General features: G+C 39.3%; 2 protein-coding genes across 2 annotated transcripts; one reads left to right on the forward strand and one right to left on the reverse strand.

Annotated features, from left to right (window-relative positions):
- Positions 1–1,226: 1,226 nt before the first annotated feature.
- Positions 1,227–10,067, forward strand: LOC139723520 (dehydrogenase/reductase SDR family member 7-like). The gene is made up of 9 exons (XM_071634758.1): positions 1,227–1,324; positions 3,150–3,386; positions 4,107–4,189; positions 4,561–4,734; positions 5,376–5,615; positions 6,554–6,673; positions 7,216–7,397; positions 8,702–8,753; positions 9,557–10,067. The coding sequence occupies exons 2-9, from the start codon at positions 3,200–3,202 to the stop codon at positions 9,560–9,562; spliced, it is 1,044 nt and encodes a 347-aa protein (XP_071490859.1). The 5' UTR covers positions 1,227–1,324; positions 3,150–3,199; the 3' UTR covers positions 9,563–10,067.
- Positions 10,068–15,598: 5,531 nt separating this feature from the next.
- On the reverse strand, positions 15,599–26,122 carry LOC139723521 (pecanex-like protein 4). Its single transcript, XM_071634759.1, has 8 exons — positions 25,419–26,122; positions 24,090–24,260; positions 22,026–22,588; positions 21,188–21,294; positions 20,117–20,609; positions 18,196–19,489; positions 16,756–16,942; positions 15,599–15,850 (listed from the first exon to the last, which is right to left on the reverse strand). The coding sequence occupies exons 1-8, from the start codon at positions 26,120–26,122 to the stop codon at positions 15,599–15,601; spliced, it is 3,771 nt and encodes a 1,256-aa protein (XP_071490860.1).
- Between the last annotated feature and the right edge of the window lie 493 nt (positions 26,123–26,615).

Consider the following 26,615-nt stretch of genomic DNA (forward strand, 5'->3'; position numbering starts at 1 on the left):
TTTGATGCAAATGTTCAGTGAAAGGATTGAAGAATGCGCATGATCATTATCAAAAACCTTCAAATAGTTGAAGTAGGTCCAAAGACTCATAGAACACTTTCTTTGAAAATGCAAACGTATATAGCTATAATCATCCTCTTTTTATCTTTTTTTTTATTTCGTTCCTATCGCTTATCACGGATTTTAGACTATCCATCAATGTATTTTATATACTGCACTGATGGATGTGATTTACGGTCGTCTGTCACTATCACGTTACATTCAACATGTATCATAATGTCAATTATAAGGATGCTACCAAATTATCCTAGAAATTGTATTGATAAGCAATTACATTTTCTGTTGTGTCCCCATGGAATCAATTATAAATCAACTCTTGACTTGGAGCGGAAAATAGATTAATAATAGGCCTATCCCTCTGCTTTATATACTTGATACACATCTCCGTGGTTCATATGATTATTATGAGATCAGTAATCTATTGCTGAGTTGTCCAGGGGCGGATCCAGGAATTCCGTAAAGGGGAGGCGCCTTTGCAAAATGAAAGGGGGCATGCACGCACCCCCTACCCATTTTTTCCTTTTTATTTCTTTTGTTTCAACCAAAAGTAAAGAGGGGCGCGCGCCCGGTGCGCCCCCTCGATCTGGATCTGCCACTGTTGTCAGATATCAAGGGCAGATCCAGGAATTCATTAAAGAGGGGGCACCTTTACAAAATTAAAAGGGGGCGTACGCGCCCCTCCCCCATTTTTTATCTTTTTATTTCTTTTGTTTTAACAAAAAATTAAGAGGGGCGCACGCCCGGTGCTCTCCCCCTGGATCCGCCACTGGATATGACTGCCATTCCACCCAATCCACTTCGGACAAGATGCGTGCAAAATGAGGGCTTGATTACAACAAAGATCTGTTATCTAAAAGTAGGGAATGATCCGAGAATGTTTGAACACAAACCTGCCAGGTGTCTTATCATTGAAGGTGCATGACCCAAAATACTAGTAACCAATTTGTATCATTAGCGTGGTCGCTGAATAAAAGCCAAAAGCTCTAGATCTATATATAAAAACTAAATTGATTTCTAAACACAAAACAAGCTTGCGAAGTTGTATTCTAATCTTCTGTCACGCATATGGCATTCCATATTCCCGGTTGACTTCTGAACAATTATTTTTTAGCGCTAATTTTGGACAAATGGATCACCGGGATATAGCTGCAGGCGTGTAGGTGACCGTTTAATTCAAGGGAATGATTGCAAAAACTGAGTTTCATTTTATTTGAGTTAAGACTGCACGGACTAGTAGTTGACAGAGATCATCCAGTTATATAAGGTAAGTTTTATTTCTCCATAGATAGCTAAATATCACCACGATCACAACGTAAGTTGTTGCGTTGGTAGCTCCATGACGGGCCATGTTGTATGTTGCGCGTCTGCCGAATTTACGCTCAACATGCATACACGGCTCCCACTCCAGACTCCTCACTGCACTGGCAGGTACACGGTAGAGAAGTGCGGACCGGATCGCTCCGGGGCCGCGCGCTGGCCTGGACCTTGACCGGCAGTACAGTAGGCGTAGGGTGCAGGTGCCTACTGGCATGGCCTGGACGACCGTCTCGTGACTCTGCTCTTGCCATGCCTGTCACCTTTGCACCTGCCCTGGGAACAACATATCAGTTAACACGGACGGTGTAAACTAAACAGAACAGTGGGATGGGGGTCCCATGCATAGATTTTTAGAATTTTAGAAATTATACATCAACTGGCAGCCAAGGTCAAGGATACTCCTGACCCCCCCCCCCCCCCCCCCCCCCCCGCTGATTCCTGAACTGAACTGAGTGAACAATGTACCATGTATATAAACAGTCAGCAGTAGACAACTGAGCGTGTTGCTTGGAAGGTGAGAACAAACACTGTGACTTGGAGAATTGGTGGGGTCTACATCAGAATTTAAATCAGACAAAAGTCTATACCCAGATCTGGTCTAAAACAGTAACTACACGCAGCCACTGTCGTGAAGCGACAGCGGCTGCACGTCTATTCCTTCGCAGACGTTATTTTTCAGCGGTGGGTGTGCGTTTCCTTAATGAATATCTTTATTAATTGTGGAAAACGAAAATATAAGGAATCCCCGTAATCTATGATACTGGTAATCATTCAATAATCGGTATGCGATTTTTTGTTTAATTACGTCAAAAACTCACCGAAATCCGTGGCTAAAGTCAGGTCTGTAAACGTCCGTATTGCTTCACTCCTCATCTGCGTGTTATTTGAATGGCATTCACTCTCGTATACTACAACGTAGCTGGTCGGGGAGCGGAAGTGATGAGCTAGTCGGGGTGACCCATAAAAAGGTCAAATCATTGCCGGCGAAGCACGCGCGGATACGAGTGCTGTAGCTTTACGTACGTAACACATGAGACGCACGGGCGTACGTAAAACGCAACCACTTTCGGTTCCGCATGCGTGGTAGTTTGTTGATTTTGTGAAGCTCTCGAAGGAAAAGATGCCACCGCACAATCTACTCCGAAAAATTCAAAAATAAGGTCTGGATACCAACAAAACGCGGAATTCAACTCAACCATCAGGAAAATATGCTGTAGGTGAGTGGTAAAAATTACCTTACTCTTAAAATCAAACAAAATAAAAGGTATTTTATGTGATTTTGCCGTCAATAGTGACGGTCGTTTACAACGTTTAAACACTCATACATGTCAGACCGCTGTGCTTCGCACAGCGGTCTGGTCAGGCTAGTCTAACAGTAACATGTCATTACTATTAGAATAGATCTCCTCTAGTGTTAGGCAAACTTTGAATGTACATGTCACGGAAATTGTTACTCAGCAGGGAATATTTTTTTCCTGGTATCACATCACAATTTTCTATGTAGCCTTTTTTCATACTTGGAATTATAGGCTGATTGCTATACAAAATTTCTTGTCTGTAGGTTTTTTTATTTTACAAAGGACTAAACTGTACAGGTAGCAGAAGTATGTTAAAAGTACAGTGTGCCTTCCCTTTGATCAAAACTGCTAATCAAATTTGTGAAGTAAAATCATTCCCTGCTTTCAATAGTCATTTCTGTACTCTTCATTTTCAATTCTTTGAATGTTTCTGTGTGTGTGTGTGTGTGTGTGTGTGTTTTTTCAATACTGCAGGTTCAAGTTTCTCACATCATCGGGTGATCCAAGCAGCACTGGAAATAGACATGGCTCTCCAAACAATTTATCTCGTTGCGCTGTGTCTCGCAGCAGTCTTCATTCTCCTCTCCATTCGCATCCTCTACTTTATCTCCCTCATGCTGCTGGTGACATTTGTTGTCTGTTTCTTTATTCTGATGGTCTCTGATGGAGACCTCACACTAATGCTTTATGATAGCTTTGGAGACAATGGGGGTAAGTTGACCTTTATTTCAATAAAATGTATGAGCATAAAAATCGATATCCAAGAATAAAAAATTTGCTACCAAGTAATAGTAATATGTTTCCATGTCGAGATACTGTCATTCTGGATGTAGCTTTGCTTGAGACACATTTTACAGAACAGCCAAACCAATATCTAGTTTCAAAATTTGTCCATAGCTTGTATGCCAAGGCCTACAATCTTTGTTGCCTGCTGAGGAAATATATTCTGTAGTCTACAAGTGTGATTGTTCTTCAAGGGCCATCTTTATTTTGGTGTTAAGTAAAGCAACTGTCCAACCACTAAAGTTCCTCTCACTGGCAATCTCTGAAAGTGAGAGAGAGGTTCATGTAAGGACAGCGAGCTAATTTGTTTGTGTGATGGAGCCGACACAGTACAATTATAGGCATCAACAAAATCTGTGCAGTCTTTCCATGCATATGTGAACATATTCAAGCTGTGCTTGTGGTGGCATGTTTGGCAAGCCACCATCTGTTTGAACATCAGCTTTGCTTCATTAATGTTCAAATATATTATATAAGTCTCTTTTGCCAACCGGGCGTTATTTTGTTATACATGAGCAGGACAAGTTGATATTTCAACGAGACCTTTGCTTCATTTGTATTCATATTAAATGTTTTTTCATATAGTTGACACAATGTTACAATGTCTCATCACCAACCATGCTCTACATTGTGCTTGTCATCCAACAGATAACTTACAGGGCAGAGTGATCTGGATTACAGGTGCTTCCAGTGGGATTGGGGAAGAACTTGCCTATCAGCTTGCACAGAAGGTAAGATAACAGTAACATTTTCAATGACTTTAACTGTGGCAACTAGTGCAAACTGGTAGTTGCCTTTTCTATCCCCTCACAACAGACTAGTGTAAAGGTGACAAAAAGGGATGACAGTGATAAAGTATGTCTTATATATAAAAGGAAATGAGGCAATTTAGTTGCATATAATGCAAGTATATCACAAGAAGAACATTATTTTGGAGCAAAATGCATAATAAATGGATTATCTTGCAAATTTTGGCAATTGCTTTTTTCATAGTTGGAAGTAAATATTAATCCAGAGACACCAAACAGACTAGATTTTAATTCCAACACCCTGAATTAGAGTGTCCTGAACTACTTCGTGAAAGTGTGTTTGCTTTTTGCAGGGTGCTAAAGTCGTTCTATCAGCTCGCAGGGTCAACGAGCTGAACAGAGTCTACCAAAAGTGCATCAGCTTCCCAGGCGTGAGTCCAGATGATGTGTATGTCCTCCCTATGGATGCCACACAGTATGACAGCCACTCAAAGCTAGCCGCATCGATTGTTGAAAGATATGACACAGTGAGTATTAAGTGTTCCCTTTCTCCACTATCCTTTTCATCCTCCTCTTTCTCCATTTCTTTTTCCTTCCTTTCTTCTCCCTCCATCGTGAGGAGGTACTGTATGCACCATATGCTAATAGAGAGCGTGATGTCTAGTACTTTGGACTTGTACAACTGTTTAGAAGGAAACACAACAATGGAATGAAAAGTAAATATGTTTGCTATTCTTGGTCATGAAGAAGATATGACTTGCAGTCCTGATATGGCCAAAAAAAAAAATATTTGGGGGAGTCCATGATTTCACAAATATTGATTGACTAACAAAATTCTCACAGAAAAAGTATGTTGTTCATACTCTACATGATATGAATTAACTACACAACTTGAGGCTATGTAGCACCGAGTTAGATTGAAAATTGATTTATAAGCATACAATGTGCATCATTTCACCCTACTGAGTCCAGCACAGTGAAAATGCAGCACTTACATAGGTTTCCAATTCAAATCACAACCATTTGATCAAGATTCAAGTCCTTTGCCATTTGAATTAAATTCTACCTTTACAGCTACAGCTTTAAATGGTGAAAGATAATGCAGTCTAAGTCAGGATTGTAAAGCATACAATCACGTCATCGATATGGCCTTTTGCATCTGCTGCAGATTGATGTCCTGATCAACAACAGTGGGCGCAGCCAGCGGGCACTTGTGGAGGACTGCATGTTTGAAGTGGACAGGGCCATCCTCGATGTCAACCTGCTGGGTCCCATCTCGCTCTGCAAGGCTGCCCTACCCGTCATGATCCGCAATGGCTTTGGGCAGATTGTCAATATAAGCAGTGCTACAGGGAAGATGCCAGCCCCGCTCTCTTCCGCCTACTGTGCATCCAAACATGGCATGCATGTGAGTACTATGTGAATTCATGTGTGTGTAGTTGATGTGCTAAGCATAATTCATAAGTGCTGCATATATAGATCTATAGAGTTGTCCATGATATCAATATTGTTGGGAGCTTCTTTCTCAGGAAGAGTGAAAAACAACAAATCCAAACTAGAGAAGCACTCTGAGAGCACAGACCTCCGCCAAGAAGGTCATTCCCACCACTGATCTTGTTCTTCCATAGAGATCAGTGATTTCCACCCACTCATATGCGTGCTGAAAATCGCCCGATTTCCCACAATAGAAGCCTTTTGTTACATCATCAATTCCAGCTGTGCGGGGCGCCTTGCCCTAGCAGAAACTAGAGCATGCACTTTAAGCGTGTATGCAAACCTCAAAAAATGTGCAGCTTGAACTCCCTAGTTCATTGACCCTCCCTGCCAAAATATTGAAAATCATTCATAAAATCCATAAAGATTCGCGGATCACTACCAAAATTTAATAATCTGTTCCATGTGTCATTCTCAACCTTGCCTGCAAGTTTCATCCAAATACGTTTACAACTCTTTGAGTTATTTTGCACATGGACAAACAAACAAACAAACAAACAAACCAACGAACAAACAATGCCAGTGAAAACATAACCTCCTCCCTTGGCGGAAGTATTACGAACAGTAAGATGAGACAAAGCATACCTGCCGCCTTATTGTACACACAATTGTTTGCTCTCCACTTCTAGCTTATTCTGAGCTGGACACATTTGAAACATTAGTAAAAACTTCTCATAGTTGTTTTCATTTAATGTTAGATATTTCAGATATGCTACTTCACTTTCATCATGAATAGTGATTGCATGTAGGTTCTAATGTTTTTCTTGTCCATTATGTGTGACTGAATATTCTGGTGACGCATTATTCACACTTTTGGCTCCCCATCCCACTTTCATCTTTTTATCATTCTAGGGTTTCTTTGACACAGTCAGGAGTGAGCTGTCCAACAAGAATATAGGCGTTACAATGGTGTGTCCTGGCCCCGTGGTCTCCAGCATTGTTGAAAATGCATACAGGGAGGATTTCAGCAGGGTGAGAATTGTTTCTGGGTTCCATACTCCAAGGCACTTTAAAAAGACACCTGTTCTTTGATTTGAGGATTTTCTGTTGCCCTTTACCAAATCTTTCTATTTTTTTTTAATATGTCTTTTAAATGTTTGAGAAAAAAGTATTTTATCCACGACGTAAAACTCATTTTGTTTCCTTCTAATTCAATTTATGTCATATTTTGTTAAGTATTTCAATAGTCAACGCCTTTTTTTTAATATACAAGGAAAAAATAGAACAGCACACACACACAAACACACAGACAGACAAACAAAACAAAAGCAAAGGACTGTGCTGGAAAATGTTCTGCTCAAGGAGGACATACATTTTCAGAAAAAGTATTGGACTCCTGCCATCTCATTTTCCCAAAGAACTTTGTGGAACTCACAGGTCATCAGTTGAGGAGGGTAATGGGGAAGGATGCAGAGGGGAAGATCAACAATATTCAAACTTTTCAGGATACAGTGTCCATGTTGCCTTGACTATTGTGTCATCAATTCTTTGTTCGTCATGTCCCTTTCATCTAGCCTCCATCCAAGTCATATGATGGCTCAGCAGATCGCAACTACCGAGTCCTGATGAGCACAGAAAGATGCGTGGAACTCACAGTGGTTGCCTTGGCAAACAGACTCAATGAGGTGTGGATCGCGAGGCAGCCAATCCTCCTCTTCTACTACATGGCCCAGTATGCCCCAGGTGTTACTAGATGGTAGGTGATATAATCCTTGTAATAATTGATGTATCAGTCTGAATATCACTTAGAGTGTCCTCATGAATAATTTTGGAAAGTTTGTGTTCTCTGGACTGAACTTTGCACTGCGTCAAAGCTGCCAGCTGTAGATCTTATTTTTATCAAATTATATGGGTATCCTTTGTGCTAGAGGTAGTGGCCTTGATGCATGATGAGTGCTGTCTGATACTATACTGTGGTATGTGCATCTACTAGTGTTCTTTTCTGTCTAAAATGTGACTTGTGTTCCCCCTTCCCCATACCACATCAACGTAAAACATTTTGCATCAAGACAAGTCTATTGCATCCTTCCAGATCGTTATTGCAAATCATAGAACTATCATTACCATACAGTAGTTCATTCCAATGCTGATGAAAATTTTTCATTTGACAGTTTATTTTTTAACAGTACCTAGTAGGAATGCAGCCACTCTCAGCTCTAAACAAGATGTCATTGCCATTCCATACTATCTAGATACATCAACTTGGTTAATGGTTTGGTTCATAAAAAAGAAAAGGAAAGAATGCATATTTGATTTATTGCTGTCTTCATATATTGTATTGAATTGAGAGTTAAAGTGTAATACCTGCTGTTGACCCCCTGAATTCCCTCTTTGCCACAAGCATTTAAAATTGTAACAAGAGAAGCACTCTGAGAGCACAGACCTCCGCCAAGCAGCTTATTTCCACCACTGACCTTGTTCTTCCGTAGAGATCAGTGATTTCTACCCATACATGCATGCTGAAAATCCCCCAATTTCCCAATTATAGAAACCTTTTGTTACTTCATCAATACCAGCTGCGCAGCCACCTCACCCTGGACCAGAAACTCGAGCATGCACTCTAATGCGCGTATCAAAACCTCAAAAATACGCAGCTTGAACTCCCAAGTTCATTTACCCTACCTGCAAAAATGTCGAAAATCCTTCGTAAGATCCATAAAAATTCCCGGATCACTACCAAAAATGAATCATCTGTTCCTTGTGTCATTCTCAATCTTTCATGCAAGTTTCATCCAAATCCGTACACAATTTTTTGAGTTATTTTGCACACAGACAAATTAACGGTAACGAAAACATAACCTCCTCCCTTGGCGGAGGTAAATATAGATGTGAAACATGTATTTTATAATGTCAATACTGTCTGCACTAGTGAGAATATGTCATCATTCATGCGAGTATGCACCAAGGATTTCTGCACAGGATTGGAAGAAGCAGCAGCAGCCCATTGTAACTGTCAAGCAAATCACTGCATTGTTCTTTTTGCTCCCCACCCCCAACCAGGTTAACCCCAGTGATTGGACGGAGACGTGTTAAGGAATACAGGGAATCTCAGGTAAGTATTGTAAAGTTCAATGACTGATTGACTCTCAAACTGGTAGGCATGTTACATCCTTGAATGTTTATTTGTCTTTGGAGAATGTCATTATTATGATTCATGGCCATGCTGTCTTATTTTTATTGAAATAAAATTTTCCATTCTATTTTTAAGTGACTGGAAGGTGTTAAATGTGTAATGACACTGAAGATTCGTGTAGATGCATGTCATACTCATTTGTAGCTGAAATCAACTTGCCTTGAATGTTCCCAATTTCCCTGATTATTTCACTGTGAAAGAATACTTTTGCAGAGTTGATGTTGAGACGAAAGCCATTGAACCTTCAGAAGTTGAGTCATCTGATATAGTGATTAACATTTATGATTTGATTTCATATTTTGTTGTGACAATTAGTAATGTAAGTACTCCATGGGGATTGTAGTACTAATATCATTTAAGTGTATGGCATTTTGAAAATTGTTAGTAGTGATGAAAACAGTATTTTGTCGACTGATTTTCCAGAACCAGTGCTGTAAAGTACTTTTTGTCTATTCTAAGTTTAGTCCTTCAGCTCAACTCCAAGCTTTTTCCCCTCTGAGCACATTTTGTTTCTTCTTAACTTTATATGAGCTCTTAGGTTGTTAACTTTCCTGTTAAATGATGGGATATCCCATGTTTTCATATTATCAGAGGTTGTTCTAGAGAGAAATATTTCACTGACTTGCAAAATGATCACCCTCCCTGTGCATGCTTCCTTTTGTCCAGGTTCCAACTCAAAATATTGACAGTTTTTTCATCATTCTTATTCTTCCTTTTTGCAGTATTGATGTCAAGGATTCAACATGTGATCAACAGTATTTCTGAGTGTGACAGGAACGTGAATTTGACATTGAAATCCACTTCACATATTGCCATAAAAAAAACCCGAATGCAATGCAAGTTTTATGTGTGTTTTTAATCGTTTGTATGCACACAATGATATGATACATTTTGAATAAAAGTTCTTACAGTTTTTTGCAGTTATATTTAAATTAATTTATTGGGCGAATTTGTGAATGTAATTCTCAGTTGCTCTGGACATGACTTTAATTATCTTGTAAATTGCTAGGCTTGTAATGAGAAACTCTTCTTCCTGGGTCACCATTAGAACATGTTTACCATTAGAACAAGGATGTGTTTACCGTGCACTTTCGTGTTCAGGGTAATACAATTTACGTGGAAAAGTGTCTCCAGAATATACACATTGTCTCTGTTATGGTATGGTTATGATATACCCATTATGTATTCAGAAACGAAAAGTAATTCCAAAAGTCATCATGCAACATGCATTCACCATAATCAAAATGCACTTGTTCATTGTTAAATTGGGGCTTTTGAACCCGAATTAACCTTTTTATTCACCTACATGTGTCATGTTTGATTTCAGTAGGTTAGATCCAGTTGCAGTATTTAGGAGATCGGACAGCTTGTCTCTTCATCTTGTTACAATTCAATAATTCATAAAAGTTTGAGTAAAATATAATACAACTATCTTTTTTGTGACACTGAAAGGTGTAATCTTTGTTTTTGTTTAATCGAGGCTTGGTAATAATAGCATACCTGCCACTTTTTCTTATCTATTAGGAATATTCTTTTTTCTTCTTCTTTTTCTTTTTTTTTGTGTTTGTTCAGGAAGGAGCTTTATAGAACCTTGTGTGACTACATGCTAATACATGTATTCAATGTTTTAAAGATGGGTGAAAAATTCTTGGTTAATTGCTTTGTTTTCTATCTATTTAATGAATTTTAGGTTTGCAAGTCCAAGATACATGCATGTGATAAGCTAGAATGCCAGTCCTTTGGGGCATTCACTGAAACCATTACTGTGCCTTTAACATTGTCTGTTTGTTCACAAAGTTGTACTAGCAAACTGTGTTAACACATGAGATCAGTGAGTGAGGAAAACTAGTATGCCAAGCGGGTCTTGCAAGATATGGCCAACGCTTGGGTTGCAGAACAGTTTGTAATGTACATGAATGCACTGTCATGTAGTCATGAGTTGAAAGATAAATTGTAGCAATACTCAGCAAGGATAGCATTTAAATGGAAATATGGCATTTCTGAGAGGATAGAGAATCAATAATGAATTTGAACAGCTCATGTAGTAGATCTGATAGGGTTTATTACAGATTAGATTCCATCTGCTGTACAAATATATAAGATAAAGCTTTGTACATTTAGATTTGAACATTATCAAGGTTTCCAAATTGTAAAATGTAACACATATGATTCAGTGTTCAAGGTGATAGTACTAACATTGAGTTTCATGAGACACTTCTTTAATCGTTACAGTGAGCTCTATGCTGAAATCGTGAGCAAGTCCAATGTAGAATATCAAGAATACTTGCCAGTTCTATGAAATAAAAACTAAGAGACAAATACATGTTTTGAATGGAAAAGAGCAAGGAGTACCAGTCAAACCCCAAGCCATCAGAATTAAAAGCGGAATTGGTGACTGCGATGAAAATGAAGTGCACTTGTTGTATGCAAGCATGTCAAACCTTTTTAATTGGTTTAAGTCTAGTCTACTATGACATAACACATGCTTAACCCAGTATTAAGCAGAAATCGATGAAACTTAGGTACCTTGTAATGGACGGTTTATGGCGAAGTTTGTTAATATTGTATTTCAACTCCTGCCTGTTTAAAATCTTCTGTACTCAATTTGTGACCACACCTTTTTTTTTTTTTTAGTAAGCTGTCCTCTATTCAAAGTAATGGTCGAAATGCATATTTACATCCCATTCCTCTAAAACAAGTACATGTACACTTGTGTACATGTATTTTTGTAGGAAGGAAAGAGTTGTACATCTCAGACTTTTTCAGACTCTAACTCTATACATGTACCTGTTTATGACAAGGAGTATGTTGAGCTCAAAGAAAAAATACACAACACAAGAGTTTGCTCATACAAAATTGATATGTCTGAGAAGTAACAGACCTGTTCCTACAGTGAAGAAATTTTTACAATGATTGGATGACGAGACTAAAATACCTGCTAGCTCTCTATTGGTGATTTGTTCAGAAATGTATACGAAATTGTCAGCCATCTGTTTCTCATGTCACTTTTGATACAAAACACCATGCAGGAAAATGTAAATAAATTGTGTTTTGAATTAGTCTATCAAAATTGTCAAATTTGATTCTTGCTGTAATGTACCTGTACTATAGTGCACTCCTGTTGTAACGAGCACGGTTATAATGAAATTCCAGTCACAATGAAGGAAAAATTCAGGTCCTCAAATTATCCGCTCTTTATCTTTCATTATGTATTTGTTTGGTTTTAACAAAATTTTGATATAACAAAAGAAAACTGCAGGTCTTGAGGACTTTGTTATAACAGGAGTCCACTGTATTTATTATTCAGGGTTGCCTTCTTCAACAATTCTAGGCCATTTTATGTAGTGGTACTTCTTGCTTTGTTTTGGGACTAGCCAGTAATTATGCTTACTGCTAAAGTGGAAATTTTTTTTTTTTTTTTTTGGCACACTTTGCAAAACCAGAAACTAGCGCGAAAATGTAAGCATGCAAATATTCCTGCTTGCCATATGTTTCTGTAGTTGATACGTTGATTCCGCAGAATTAAAACACAGAAACTTGTCTTACCCGGCAAAATGCAAAAAATTACATGAAAATATTCACTTTTACAGTACATGTATTACATACCATCCTCACAAAAATGAACATTCTGTTACAAGAAAAACATAATTTACTAGACCAACGTACATTTACTAGGCAAAATTACTTTTAAGTAAATCCTGATACAGTACACTCCCATTAAAACGCACACATTTATACATTGTAACAAGACTCTCGTCGTCACAAAGAAGTAAAGATTTAGGGGCCCCAAATTGTCTATGTGTCTTTGAATACTTAATTGTTTTGCTATAAGAAATCTTGATATAAGAGAAGAAAACTGTCAGTCCCAAGGACTTTGTTATATAATACCATTTCTTAGTAAGCAGAAAATAGATTATGCTTTGAAGGTAAAACATAGTTCTCATATGCCAGCAGAACTGTCAAACTTTGCTCCAAAATTTACGTGCATGCCTAAGAAATGTGTGGAATACCGCTGTGATAACAAGATATTCGTTGGGTAACGACGAAAATGCGAAATCAACCAAAAAGTTTGCCGTCGTCACAATCCCAGAACTTACCCAATCAGGGTCAGGCTAATTCAAACTTGGGGACAACTCGGCCTCGTTTTGACCAAGCAGGTTCTAGAGAATGGAGTCACAACCGTCTTATTTCCTTTGCTAGATGTTCGAAGCTGCAGCTCAAAAATATTTGAAGCGTGTGCCGAACAGGATCTGCCGTGCAGATACTACGACAATTGACTCGTGTCTCATTGCATAATCACCAGCCACTTTCAAAGGAAGATATGTCTTTGTGATGGTAATTACTTTTTGCTATCCCTTCCTATAAAAGGTAGGTGGTACAAACACGAGGATGCGCGAATAGAAATTGAGCAAAAAATGCTGAAATAAAGATGAAAATTACTCAACTGGGCATACCCGGGCACTAATCTGATATATCTATCAAAGAATTATACTTCAAGATTATTCCATATTAGTTTCATTTGTGGAAATTATTATAAAGTGGAAAAGTGATAAAACCAGCTTTCCAGGATGGTACAGTTTTAAACATTTTCACATGATACAGCTCTGATTTACACTTTTGCACAAATTTCTGGACGGAATTGACTTTTGTTTTACACACTTCATCATTAAGTGAAATTTCATTTCATTTAATAAATAAATAAGCAAAATATGGCCGACATTATGATAACGTTCAAAATGAATCTTCAGATTGCTCAGCAAGACGGCACGTCGAACATCGATCATCAAAGGCACAAGTGCACCTGTGGAATTCTTTTGTACATCAATAGAAATCTGACAACTGTTTGAATAATTACAGCCAGTTGGAACTCCATGTATAAAACCTCCTTGCTTTGACGGCGAGTTGTCCCTCTTGATTGTACAGTGTTTTACTATGGGAGCGCTTTGTGTTCTGGCTGGTCGCAGTTATGGGCCGAGTTGATAAACGCGCGCATCAAAGAACCTCTGGCGTGTATACAAAATGAACGTGCACCTATGTGTAAGATATGACGATCACGAACTGCGTATAAATTGTCTGAAACAGGGCCGAGTTGTCCCTGAGACCGAGTTAGCCTGGATCCTTCTGGAATAAAAGTCGCTATACCGACTTTTATTATTCTACACTTTTGATCTCAAAATACTCCAAAACAACTCATCATCCCGGCAAATCGCATCAGCCAGGTAAGTTTCTTGGTAGACTCTTGATATATTGCAAGCAAATACGGAATGGTGCAAAACAGGTTCTCAAGTCCTTACCAGAACTATGTTTTCACTTTAATGCTTGTCTGTGATTTGGTTTAACCTTGAGCTTACAAAACATCAGCCATAGATATGATAGGCATTACTAAACACATCCATCATGAAAGAGAAAAATCAATCAACTCAGGATGAAGTGCATTATAAACAAATGACTACCAGCATCCTCTACATCTGCAGTTTTATGTGGACTGATACACCTGCACAATTCACTTCTCGATGATTCCTGCAAATACTAGCCTTTCTTAGCACACTTATGAGCCATTCATGCAGCACTTCCTAGAGAAATCATCCCAAAATACAGATGAAAAGAAAGTACAACATGAGCTATGCAGCAGCATCTGACCACTTGCTTCATGGACGGTCTTATTTTAACATTTTCAGTTATTTTTACCTATCAAAATGATGCTAATGCATATGCATAATTTTATCATGTCTCCTTGCCTCTACTACCATTGTAACACAACATCAAAACAAAGATTAAGGTCATCAGCAGAGGGACAAATGAACACACTCATTTTTTATAAACATTGAAACTATATACTGTAAAACGAGAAATTTTCGCGTGCATTTTAATTTCGCGAATTTCGCGAGCGCCGAATTTCGCGAGCGCCAAAATTCGCGAAATTAAAATGCACGCGAAAGTTTTTGTCTACACTACATGCATTGAACACCAGTGGCAATTCGCGAAAATTTCATGCCACGAAAAGGGCTGTCAGCTCCAATTCGCGAAAATTTCATGCCGCGAATATATCATGTTTTACGTGTGTTTGTGAGAGTACCCTGATTGAAGTCTACAACTTAATGCATAGATAGTAATGATTATCAACCCCAGAAAAGTGGTCTACAAATACCTGGTACATGATCTTAACCACATGACCTGCATGTTTATTCTCCCAAAACAAGGGATGTAAGCCTCTTGAAAATGACAAACTTGGCCAAAATGTGTAAATACATCAAGATGCATTCAAAAGGACTTTGCCCAGGGATTGGGTAGGGGTGTTTCATTTTGTTGCATTCTTTACAGAATTTTACATAGACCCCTGTGGAAAAATATGCAAACTTCCAGTCTTTACAACATGAAATATACACTGCATAGTCCTAAGCTTAATTGATATATCACCACTGGAGACCAAACAGCAAAGGTTTGTTATATACATCATACGTGTAGCAAAAAAGGTTGCTGAAAACTGCTTATCCAATAGTGGCGTGCCAATGAAGTAAAATGGGAGTCAAAAGGGGGTCTGAGCTTTCGATCGAAAGCTCAGGTTACATCACACATGATATATCTGGTATTAGCACCCACTTACTTTCTTTGTCAAATCAGGGCAGATTGTTGAATAATCTTTGTTTTTGTTTTTGTTTTTGTTTTTGTTTTTGTTTTTGTTTTTGTTTTGTTTTTGTTTTTCGGGGGGGGGGGGGGGGGGGGAGTCAAATTGCAAATAAGTTTTAAAAGATGTATTCCTACGACTACCACATTGGAATGCTGAGGGGCTGTGAAGCATAGATGGGGTAGCCCAGTGGAGGATCAGCGGCTTGTATGGTAAGGTTCCTCAGTACCACAGGGTGTGCCTGTATGCTGTAGCGCTCTTCATCGTCATTGGTGAAGTACAGCAGCTCCAGTGAGAGCGAGGACCACAGGGAGCGCACCACCTCAGAATTCAGTTTGCCAATGTGCACCATCACTGGCTGGCGAGACAGCACCCGCCCATTGTAGGTATTCTGTGATAAATGTGATTGCAGAACAAAGCATGTCCTTTGCGTGTGAAAAACCCTTCTACACAGAGGATCCTTGTTATAAGGATGACCTAAAAACCATGATAATGATCTTACTATATCGGGTTTCTCAGGATATCAGGTTACAAAAACAAAGAAATGAGACCTGCAAAATCACATTGTGATGTGAGATAGTTTTCATACACATGACATCTTCATGAAGAAGTTCCTTTATTTGGATTGTTTTGATTGGTCTCCACAATGAATGCTCATGAAACCACACTGATAGCACTTACAAGCAGTAAACTGATTGTCTTTAATTCAAACTACTTACTGGGATTGTATTACATTGATTGGTCAGGTACATATAAACAATTGGATAGGCATACTGGTAATAACATGGCAGCAGAATGCTTCCTGTGATTGTCTCTGAACAATATTGTTTGTTTTAGAGTAGGCCAACATTTTGTGCAAACAAATGGCAAGCAACAAGAAGAATGAATCAATTATGTTTTCACCGTCACTGATAAAATAAATATGCTACATTGTATATCATTCTAAAACTTGGTGACCAAAATGTACAGAAATGTCATTTGGGAGATTGTAAGCTCATCAATAGCATCCCCCCCCCAAAAAAAAAACAGTTTGGACCAGTTTTTGCAGTCTAGCCACTTTTGTTACTGAGTTAATGAGTAAGAGTTGTTAATGAGTAAGATTTGTCTTCTTTTACGTATGTTTCTATACCAAAGATCCTGTGACACCTGTCAAGCTTTCAAAATTGTGGGAGAAGCTCTTACTATAATGTGCTTTTGATATACCTTAATCAAACAACTTTTACATGAAGTTGCCAATTGAATTGCTGTGCAACCAATTAACAACAAGAAGCAAAGACTGCAGCTCAAGTAACTCACATCATTGGCATCATAAACAAGGGAGAACAACTTTGGCTTGTCCATCTTGACCGCCTCGGACCACTGGTCATCACTGTCTTTTCCAATGTACCACTCATCCTCGTATTCCTGCAAGTACTCCACAAGTTCATCGTTATCTGTCGCCTCACCCAGCACAGTCTGGTCATAAGCCAATTTGAAGGCAAACCTGTCCCAAGTGAGTGCATTAGAGGAGTATCAGGTACAAGGTTTCTTTCACAATTTGTATTGCATTGTGAGGAGTTGTAAATAAATCCCAGCTCTTGGGCAAAATGTTTGACGGTGCTGCAATTATATCACAGAATGTTGTACATTGAAATTATCTAAAAAGGAAATGCTTTAAGTTCTTTGTCTAATAGCACCTATGGCCATGATTCTCAACCTGTTTTAAAGGTGTTGTTTACCATTGGCAGCAATGATTAAAAAAGATGTTTGAGTTGTCACATTTGATGCATTAATGTGTTGGTCAGTTGTGCACAAAACATGGTACCATATACAACTTTTGCAATAAAGCCTAAAATACAAGGATATATCACTATTTTGCTCACTAAACCATAAATGTACACGGTTTCGTCTAGAAACGGTTTTATTATAACTATTTTTAACAGTTTGTAGATTTAACATTTAATTATTTTACAATTTTTACATTGGTTGTTTCATCTATAACTCACATTTTAGAACTATTTTGAAGCACTAAAGCTGGGTTTTTGTTTCATCTGAAAATGGTAAATAATGCCTTTAACCCAGATTTGAAGACAGTTTGAGCTGAACAAACATTCATTGTTGTGTTGGGCACACCTTGAGCAAGCTCTCTGGTTGTCCTGAAAACTCCTTTTAAAAAACAAAACAAAAGAAAACACAAGAAACATATGCACACTATTTGAATCAACATAGGTGACCACCAAGCTCAAAACCAACAAAAAGTTGCATATAGGGATTCACTATATTGGACCAAAATACAGTGTATGTCATTTGGATTGACTGATTAAAAATTGTATGTTTGTCTTACCTGGGAGAGTAATCTTTTATCTACCTTCTGTCAAAATTTGGCGGGTTAAAACAAAACTGAAAACAAGATATTAGCAGTTTTTCTGGACCATATTTTTTCGGACCAGTGCTGTTTTCACTGGGAAATAGAACATGTCTACATCAATACTTTTGCACAGCACGCTTAAGTGACCCTCATATTTGAATCCTCTTTTCTCCTTTTTCTATGAAACTGCACCTCCCAACTCTGTCTTATTTCAATCACTTTTTATATGGGTTAGGATGGTCCAATTTTAACAAGTTACATATCATCTTAAAGCTTAAAGCTTTCAAATTTTAACTTTGTAGAAAAGTGGAAATTTATTTTGGCATACTTTTTGTGGGTTTTGAGCTGGGCAGTCACATCTATGTCAATAAGCCAGTCCAGTCCATTACCTGAATGCTTTCAGCACAATGTCATGAAGCTCTTTGTCCTCTGTCAACCAGTCCAGATTGATGGACCAGGGTATGTCTCCCGTGTAAATCTTGTATACGTGACTGGCACCTGCCCCAACTGCAGACACACCTGTCAACCCAAACACATTGACCATGCCATAGCAGGCCATGACCAGATTGGCGTACATGCTTGTCAGGGCCTCGTCGGAAGCAATCTCGGCAGCCAATTCCGATGCCGTCTTCTGCGATTCGATGTCGAGTTGTGCCAGAACATGCTTGTACCAGTCCAGAGGGAACCTCTGGAGGAGAGGGGTGACAAGATTGGCATCCAGGGGGATTTCACGCCACTTGAGGGGGAGACTCAGCTTTGATGAGAATGGGGAAGAGAACTGGGCTGAGCTAGAGAGATTGATGGCTTGTTTAGCGAGAGGGATGCCAGGCTTATTTTTATCTTTCTTGGGAGCATGGATATCGACAGCAGGTAAGCCAAAGTCTAATTCTTTTAAGATATCATCTTCTTCATCTGAGAAATCTGGTAAGGCTCCCGGCAAAGTGAGGTCTCCTTTGCGACTGGGGGGAGGTGATGGGTTCTTGTTGGGCCTTGTGGTCAGTTTGGGTTTGGTCTCAATTGGCTCCAGCTCTAGGGAGTCATTGTCATTCCAGCTGTCAAGGCTGCCCCAAGATCCAACCAAGGATTTCCTCTTGGGTTGTTGCTTGATGTGACTGCTGAGTGGCCTGGATTGCACAGACTCTGCCCGGCCACTGTCTTCACTCACACTCATCCCTCTCTTCTCCAGTGGCTTCATCTGCACCAGCCCCGTCTTGCTGCTGACGCTGCCACACTCCTTTGCACCGTCAAAGTTGGAGTTGGAGTTTGAAGATGACGGCGTTGGAAAGTCTTTCCTCTTTGCACTGTTGTGACGAAGTAGGAGCCACGTGAGTGTCTTGATGAAGCAAGAATCCACCATTTCCAAGGTGGTCGGCGAATCAATGATGCCCGTCAGGACATTCCGGGCATCTGAGTATGTGTCAACAGGCAGGGCATCCACGGGGGTCAAGGAGTGCATGGGGAACTGATTGAGGTAGCAAACTGGGAACTTCTCCTTGGGGTGGGTAAAGGCCGCCTCAAAGATGTCATCAAGCCGGGCAGCCTCCACCGTGTGACAGGACGTCTCCTGGAGCTCCATGCCCTTCAAGCTGATGGTGCAGAAGCCATATCCACATTCCAGGACTTGGAGCCATGCCATGCGGTCCTGGAACCGCAAGAGCAGGTAGGACCCTGGTGAGATGTTACCTTGTAGGGAAAATGGAAATAAAAACTATCAACATAACAAAATTTCAACCATTTGTGCATGGTTGTATTTGGGAAAAAAAAAAGGCCTTACAAATCAATGAACGGGTAAATCTATTTAGAAGAGCAATCAATAAGTAACACTTGCAAATTGCCTGATGAATGCAATGACCTAAGAGAGATTATCTTTAGTTTGACTGATTTCAAGTTTATAAATGATATGGATGTGTACATGAAAATATTCTACACAAAAACATTTTTCAGCCTTGTGTGATGTAATTTTCCTTTCTTTCTCCTGTCATTTTTCATGTATTTTTAAAGGGGGGTTGCAAATACTGAATACAGTACCTGCTTCAACAATATCAGCTGACTGGCAAAAAAAAAAAAAAAAAAAAGGTCCCTGACCATTTCTGGGAGATACAAAAATATACCATGCCATAGTGTGCCAGGGAAGATAATGATAATAAATATTGCATGCTGCTCTTTTGAATTAGCAGGCATCTTTTGTATACAGCATAATTCCCGGTGCCAGAATCATGACCAAAGTTCAAACACAGCTCTTCTGTAAAAATAAAGACAGTTGTAACTGATGTCACTTCTGTTTCACAGACCAGTAGGAGCTTGTCATACCAAGACTTCCTGTTGCTGCCGCCCTCCTCAGCACCCCTCCCAGCTTCTGCTCCAGCTGCTGGTAATACACTGAATCCTCACAGACGTTTGCTGCTGCACCCACAACTCCTGGCCACATTCGCAGCGGGCGGGGAAACCCAATGAGCAGGATGGGCAGTGTGAAAACAGGGAGCAGGGGAGCGGAGAGCAGGCTGGATGCAGCGATGATCCCCAAGACGACGGGAAAGAAGATGAGGGAGATGATGATGAGAGGGAGGGAGGACTTGCGCCTCTGTTTCTCCAAGGTGTAGGATGTGATCAGGATGGTGGTGTAGCAGTAGAGCTTGTCCAGGGTCTGGGTGATCCAACAGTGTAGCAGTCCAATGATGATGAGCTGAGCACCAGGGTCAGAGGGCCACCACGCAGCCATGGAGGTGGAGCCACAAACACTGAGCTCTCCTAGTATGTGCAGGACTGACACATCAAGCAAAGCTGTGCTTGTAGACTGCCACACCTGAGACGTGAACATGCACATGAAATTACTAGGTGTGATGAAACAATAACAGTAACAGCTGAAAATGACTGCAAAATAGTTTCTTGTAGCAAATGTAATATCCCTCCTCATCATCACAATCAGAAAAATCAGAATTATTAACAATGGTAATATTACCATACTTGTTTAAGGAGCAATAGTATTTACAATTTCTTCTTTTATGACATGCTTATGTTACGATTACACTTTGATAAAACAAAAATTGATCCCAAACCCAGCAATCTTCAATTCTACCCAGCTATATTAATGTTTTGAATATTCTTATTCAAAAAAATACAAAACTTTGTTTAATATACTTCTGTATTAACAACAAAAAAATAGAAAAAAAAAACCAAAACATATACATTCTCTAAATGTACATAACTACAGAATATTATAATCTACATTGCAGTTTCCCAACAGGACAACAGCACATCTAGTAATGTGTAGCATGTTGTTCACTTCCCCTTAGCTTCTCTCACATGGGAAAACATAATAGATAATCCTTATACTTCCCTCATTTGCTTTACAAAAAAACAAAAAAATTATGCAGGTACTACCTTTCGAAATGAGTACACTGCCCCAACTGCAAACCAAACTGAGGGGAGTGAGAGGCCAGAGTATTCCATTCTCAGTCCCAGATATGCCACAATGATGAATGGAGACACTGAAAATGAAGAAAGGCAAAAATTAAATAGCATAACCAGCCATAGGCAGCTCCTTGTGTGCATTGTAAATCATGGTATTTTGATAGCCTGGAATTGTATTTCACTACCTAAACATTAGGAATGACACAATATGTGAAAAACAATCCAATATCATTCTCATCATTTGTATAAGGCAAAACTGGAGGAATATACATTCACCCTACTGCAAACTGATGTAATCATGTAAATGAAGTAGGTTTAAACAAATCGAAAGGATTGGTGAAAGTTTGAGCAAAATGTTCAGAAAGTTTTAACATAGACTTTCGGTACATATCGCTGATGGCATGTAAAAAAAAAAAAGACATTGATTTCATTTAAAAAGAAATTAACTTTAAGGGATATCTTTGGCACACTAAAACACAGTGGCTTGTTTGGCAAATGTTCAATATGTTTGATTGATTTTGCTTATGAATTATTTTATGTGTAATCACTATGCTTCAAACACACACTCACATTTTACGGTTTGTAATGTATGCGTTGAATGAAGTGGCCATGGGAAAATAGCAGATTTATCAAAATATGAGATGTTTACATTCAATGCCTAAAATATGAATGCTTGGTTATTAATGAACCAACTTCTGAGGTAAAAACCTACCCCCTTCCACCTCCCCAAATGCAAAATGCAATCTTTACCAATCCTATGCTGTATGATACTACTAAAACCAAAGAAAATGGAAAAAAAATGTTGTACCTAAGTCCAACAGGAATCTCCTCACGTAGCCAAGTCTGTGTAGTCTCCTTTTCCTGGTGCTGTATTTTAGTGAGCTGTTTATGGAGTCAGGAAAGAGTTTATTCCTCAGCATGCCAAAGCAAATGTAAACCATCTGAAGGTCTCCGAGTACCTTCACAAGCACTGCCAGTGATATGACGACATATCCCAGTGCTCTCCTCACCACAGCTGATGTGCTTGTGCATGTGCTTGGACTGAAATTGCTGCACACACCAGCCACTGCTCCAACACCAAGGAGCATAATAAGATTGATGAGGAACTCCCTCCAACCCCATCCCCAACCCAGGCCCTTTTTGACCTTTGGCCCTGACTGCGCTTCAGTCTTTGCTCTGTGAGAAGGACTGTGGTTGGCCTGTTTCTTCATGCTCTGTTGGATAGAAGACAGAATCTGATTGGCCAGGCTGCTGAGATCTAGTGACAAGATGTACCCCAGGCAGGCAGAGAAGACTATGGCTACCAGCACAGAGGGAAGAAAGTAGGTTACCACGACAACCACCAGTGATGCAAGAAACATCAGACACAACCTGTATATATCAGAAAAGAGGAGAAAACAGAGGGCAAACTTCACAAAAGTTGAATTATTTATAGACATAAGACATCAGACATGTGTGTGCACCAATTCTTCAATATATTACATTGTTATGTAGACTCAATCTACTAGTATGGACATATCAATTTGTCAGAACATGATACCCATTTCCATCACAACAGATGATTGACCTTTTAAAATCGGGAAAGAAAAACTGAAAAACCAAAAAGTGGTTGTACATATATCAAGTATCCAATACAAAAGGTGCACTAAATAACAAGTATACATCATAATAAAAGGTCTCCCGCAGTAGTTGATATTGGTATTAGGTTATGATTAGGCTTACACAAAATCTAAAGTAGACTGCAAGCACAATTTCTACACCTACCAGTTCAGTTTGAAGGGGGTTCAAGCAAATACAATTGTGGCTAGCAATGTCAAAAGGTAAGCACAAGTTTGCAAATGAAATCCAGATGAAACTAGAAATGTCGCTACAGCGACTGGTTATACCCCCGCCAAACAATATTTCATAAGCTTTGGTCAAAACAACATTTCATAAGCTTTGGTCAAAAAACTGAGGAAGTAGTTAAATCCGCAAGATCTTTCCTTGATCTTCTGCCATTAATATGCCGTTACCATGGCAACGTACTTTCGGGTACTGTCGAAAAATGCGTCTTGCACATCTACAACCAAAGGCACACATCTGTACCAAGTTTCATGGAAATTGGGCAAAAACTGAGGAAGTAGTTTGCAACACAAAATTTTCCATCATTTTGGCTCATAATATGTGAGCTGTTACCATGGCAACATACTTTTTGTCACTGTCAAGAAATGTGTCATGCTGACCTATATCCTAAGACAAACATTCAATATGAATTCCATGAGAATTGGAAGAACACTGATGAAGCAGTTTTGCCATGAAGCATTTTGCCCTATATTTTACCAATAACATGCCGTTACCATGGCAACGCACTTTTTGCCACTGCGGAAATATGTGTCTTGCACATTAACATATTCAGATGAACATCTGTACCTAATTTCATAAAAATTGATCAAAAACTGTGGGAGGAGTTCGCGACGCAAGATTTGTACCCATTTTTGCCCATAATATGCCGTTACCATGGCAACGTACTTTTGGGTACTGTCAAAAAATACGTCTTGCACATCTACAACCCAAGGCACACATCTGTGCCAAGTTTTATGAGAATCGGTTGAAAACTGAGGAAGTAGTTCGCGACGCAAGATTTGCAATGGACCGACCGCCCGACCGACCGCCCGACCGCCCGACCGCCCGACCGACCGTCCGCTGATTCCTATATACCCCCTTCAAACTTTGTTTGGCGGGGGTATAACAAACACAGAACCCCCTTGAAATCAAATTCCAAACTTCTTGTTTGACATGCTGAATATTTGTAATCTCAGTTTTGACAAAAATAACAACAAAAACAAAAGAACAATTAATCAGTAGTGGCTTGCTTTCTAAGTGAATAAAGTACCTGACATCTCCTGCCATCTGTGAGCCTCCCAAGAAATGGACCAGGGCCTGCTCCATCAGCCATAGGACTAGGGCATCCAGTGGAGGCAGGGTTCCCATGCACCACAGCATGGGGAGGAATATGTACACAACATGGAGTATTTGGTTGGTTAAGAGCAAGGATGGGTAGAACCTGGGTGGAACAAACACAAGATGCAAAACCATCAAGCATGTTGGCACAGAGTATACATGTTGAGGGGGCTATTCCATGACAATAGACAGAAATACTACCGGTACATGCGCTCCATTGTATTTTTCATCATTCAGCACAAGTCTGTGAAACAGAGTAAACATTAGCAAGAACTGTAAGATATGCTCGTAAATCTGTGCTAAATATCTGTGTCAACCACATGTCATGGTGTGGCATGATATGATACTTCTCTTTATCATTTATTCTTGGTCAATTTTGATGATTTATGCACACTGCAGCCTTACATCTAATCTTGGAGTCATCATGATGAATACAGTTAGTGAGGGATTCAGTGGGGATCTTCAACTACACACGAGTCTTGGGAATTGATTACAATGAGACTGACATACAATGAACATAAATCATACTGCACCAGGGATGGTCTGTTATGTCCTGAGTTACACTAAGAGGATATACATAGTCCAACATTAGGAGCTGTTGTGGCTCAGTGGATAAAGACTTCAGACTATTGTATCATTAAAGAGGAAATCCACCCCAAAATGAAAAAAATCAGATAAGAAATAAGGAAGATATGACATTTTGAAATTTCACATATTTCAGAAAATATTTCTTGGCCAGTCCTTATGAATATTCAAATGAGCAAGTTGACAATATCATGATCTCATAATTTCTTATTCAATTCATATACAGAAATGACAAAAATCTCATATTTCAGCTGTATAAATATAAAATGTACTTTAAAATCACCCAAAATAAAAAAGAACAAATGTTAACTCTGATCTTGATATGAGAAGCTTTTACTTGTATTAGCTAAGAATAACAATTTTTCCATTATTTCATAACACACATGAAAACTTTATCAGGTAATCTGATTTTTCTCATATTTTGCATCGTTCTGTATGATATGTTTTTCTCTTTCTTTTGAAGCTAAGCTATTTTTGGGGTGGATTTCCTCTTTAACAAATTCCTTAGTTCAAGGTCCCTAGCTGCCATGGAAGTGCCCAGCTAAGCAGTGCACTTTATTCTTGTTGCCTAATCCTTTATAGTCCTTCATAACATATTGCAGAGCCATCATTATTGCTTCTTAAGTGGTCACATAAAACAAATCAATTCCAATCAAGTAAAGAAATATTCACTCACTTGTAGGCTAGATGAACTAAAAAGCAGACAAGTGCATAAAAGGGTCGCATAAGAGGAAGAAGTTCAAGAGTATCAATGGCTCTAAAGAGAGCAGGCTCTGGTGGAGAGGCCACCGTCAGTGGATACTGCGCTATACAGAGGGTCAGCCACCCAAAGATGTAAAGGAAAACAGTTGCTCCAACGTTTCCATATAGAGGCTGCAGAGTTGATGGCAGGAGGTACCAGAAACCAAGCGCACACACTGGCCCTGACACCAAGGCATGTATGACGATGTTTATCTTGAAGCGTTTCGTCGGCAAAGCGAATTTCAAAGTCTCAAAGCCACAGCACGAATCAAAGTCCACCTCATCCTCCTCCGCAAGTACGTTGGTCTTGTGGAAGGCTGCGACAGTGGTTGCACGACGCTGAACAACCAGGCTTGTCAACTGCACAGCAAGAACATAGACTACCATGCATGCCCCATAAATGTAATAGCCTACATGAGCAGACAAGGGTCCTACTTCCACAACAGCTGTTAATATGCCTCCAATTATCCATGGCAGGAGAAAGACGGTAACCTGGATTATATAGACATATGCTGGTGCAGAGTATCTGACTGAGGATCCAGAAAGCTTCAGTTTGGGTCCTCCAAGGAGTGTTTGTGGGAATCTCTTCCAGAAAAAGTCCAGTTTATATTCATTGAGGAGAGGCACTTCCGTACCCATGGTTGCAACCCCTGAGGTGGGGTTGTTCAATTTTCTCAAATCTTAGCAAGAAGACATATTTTCCCATCCATGTTTGCATCTTCAACCATTTCAATTCACAGTATTTGAATGTGCTTTAATCATGGTGATAACCGCTGTTCCACTTCCAAATCACTCCACAGATACCGTAGAATTAATTGATTCTCCAGACCTGAGAGACAACAAAAAAGCATTTCAAGATGAAAATATGGTGAGATTATTAAAGAAAAAAGGATCCATACGGTATCTACAGTACGACAAAATGTATCTGTGTATGGCTGAATAACTGAGATATGCAGTGTTCACAATTTTGCTATCTTATTTTTGTAATACAATTTCAAATATCTATTATTAGGGGGTTTTCTAAGTAGAATTGCAAACATTGAACCAATCCAAGCGTTGTTGCCTTATTTTGTTTTTTTCTGTAATAAGTGTAAATGTACCAGTTAACGTTAGTGACAGCGTTCAAACGCAA

The sequence above is a fragment of the Diadema antillarum genome, unplaced genomic scaffold (assembly GCF_040938485.1).
Source record: "Diadema antillarum isolate AM-2024a unplaced genomic scaffold, OU_Dant_1.0 scf00000192, whole genome shotgun sequence".
Taxonomy (NCBI): Eukaryota; Metazoa; Echinodermata; class Echinoidea; order Diadematoida; family Diadematidae; genus Diadema; species Diadema antillarum.

Bases quoted from the DNA above. Each gene is read 5' to 3' on its own strand.
- LOC139723520 (XM_071634758.1), top strand. From the start codon at position 3,200: ATGGCTCTCCAAACAATTTATCTCGTTGCGCTGTGTCTCGCAGCAGTC. The intron at 5,616-6,553 runs GTGAGTACTATG...TTATCATTCTAG, and splicing joins CATCCAAACATGGCATGCAT to GGTTTCTTTGACACAGTCAG. The intron at 7,398-8,701 runs GTAGGTGATATA...ACCCCCAACCAG, and splicing joins GCCCCAGGTGTTACTAGATG to GTTAACCCCAGTGATTGGAC.
- LOC139723521 (XM_071634759.1), bottom strand. From the start codon at position 26,122: ATGGGTACGGAAGTGCCTCTCCTCAATGAATATAAACTGGACTTTTTC. The intron at 22,589-24,089 runs GTACTTTATTCA...TGATATATACAG, and splicing joins CAGATGGCAGGAGATGTCAG to GTTGTGTCTGATGTTTCTTG. The intron at 21,295-22,025 runs GTACAACATTTT...CTTCATTTTCAG, and splicing joins GAGATTCCTGTTGGACTTAG to TGTCTCCATTCATCATTGTG.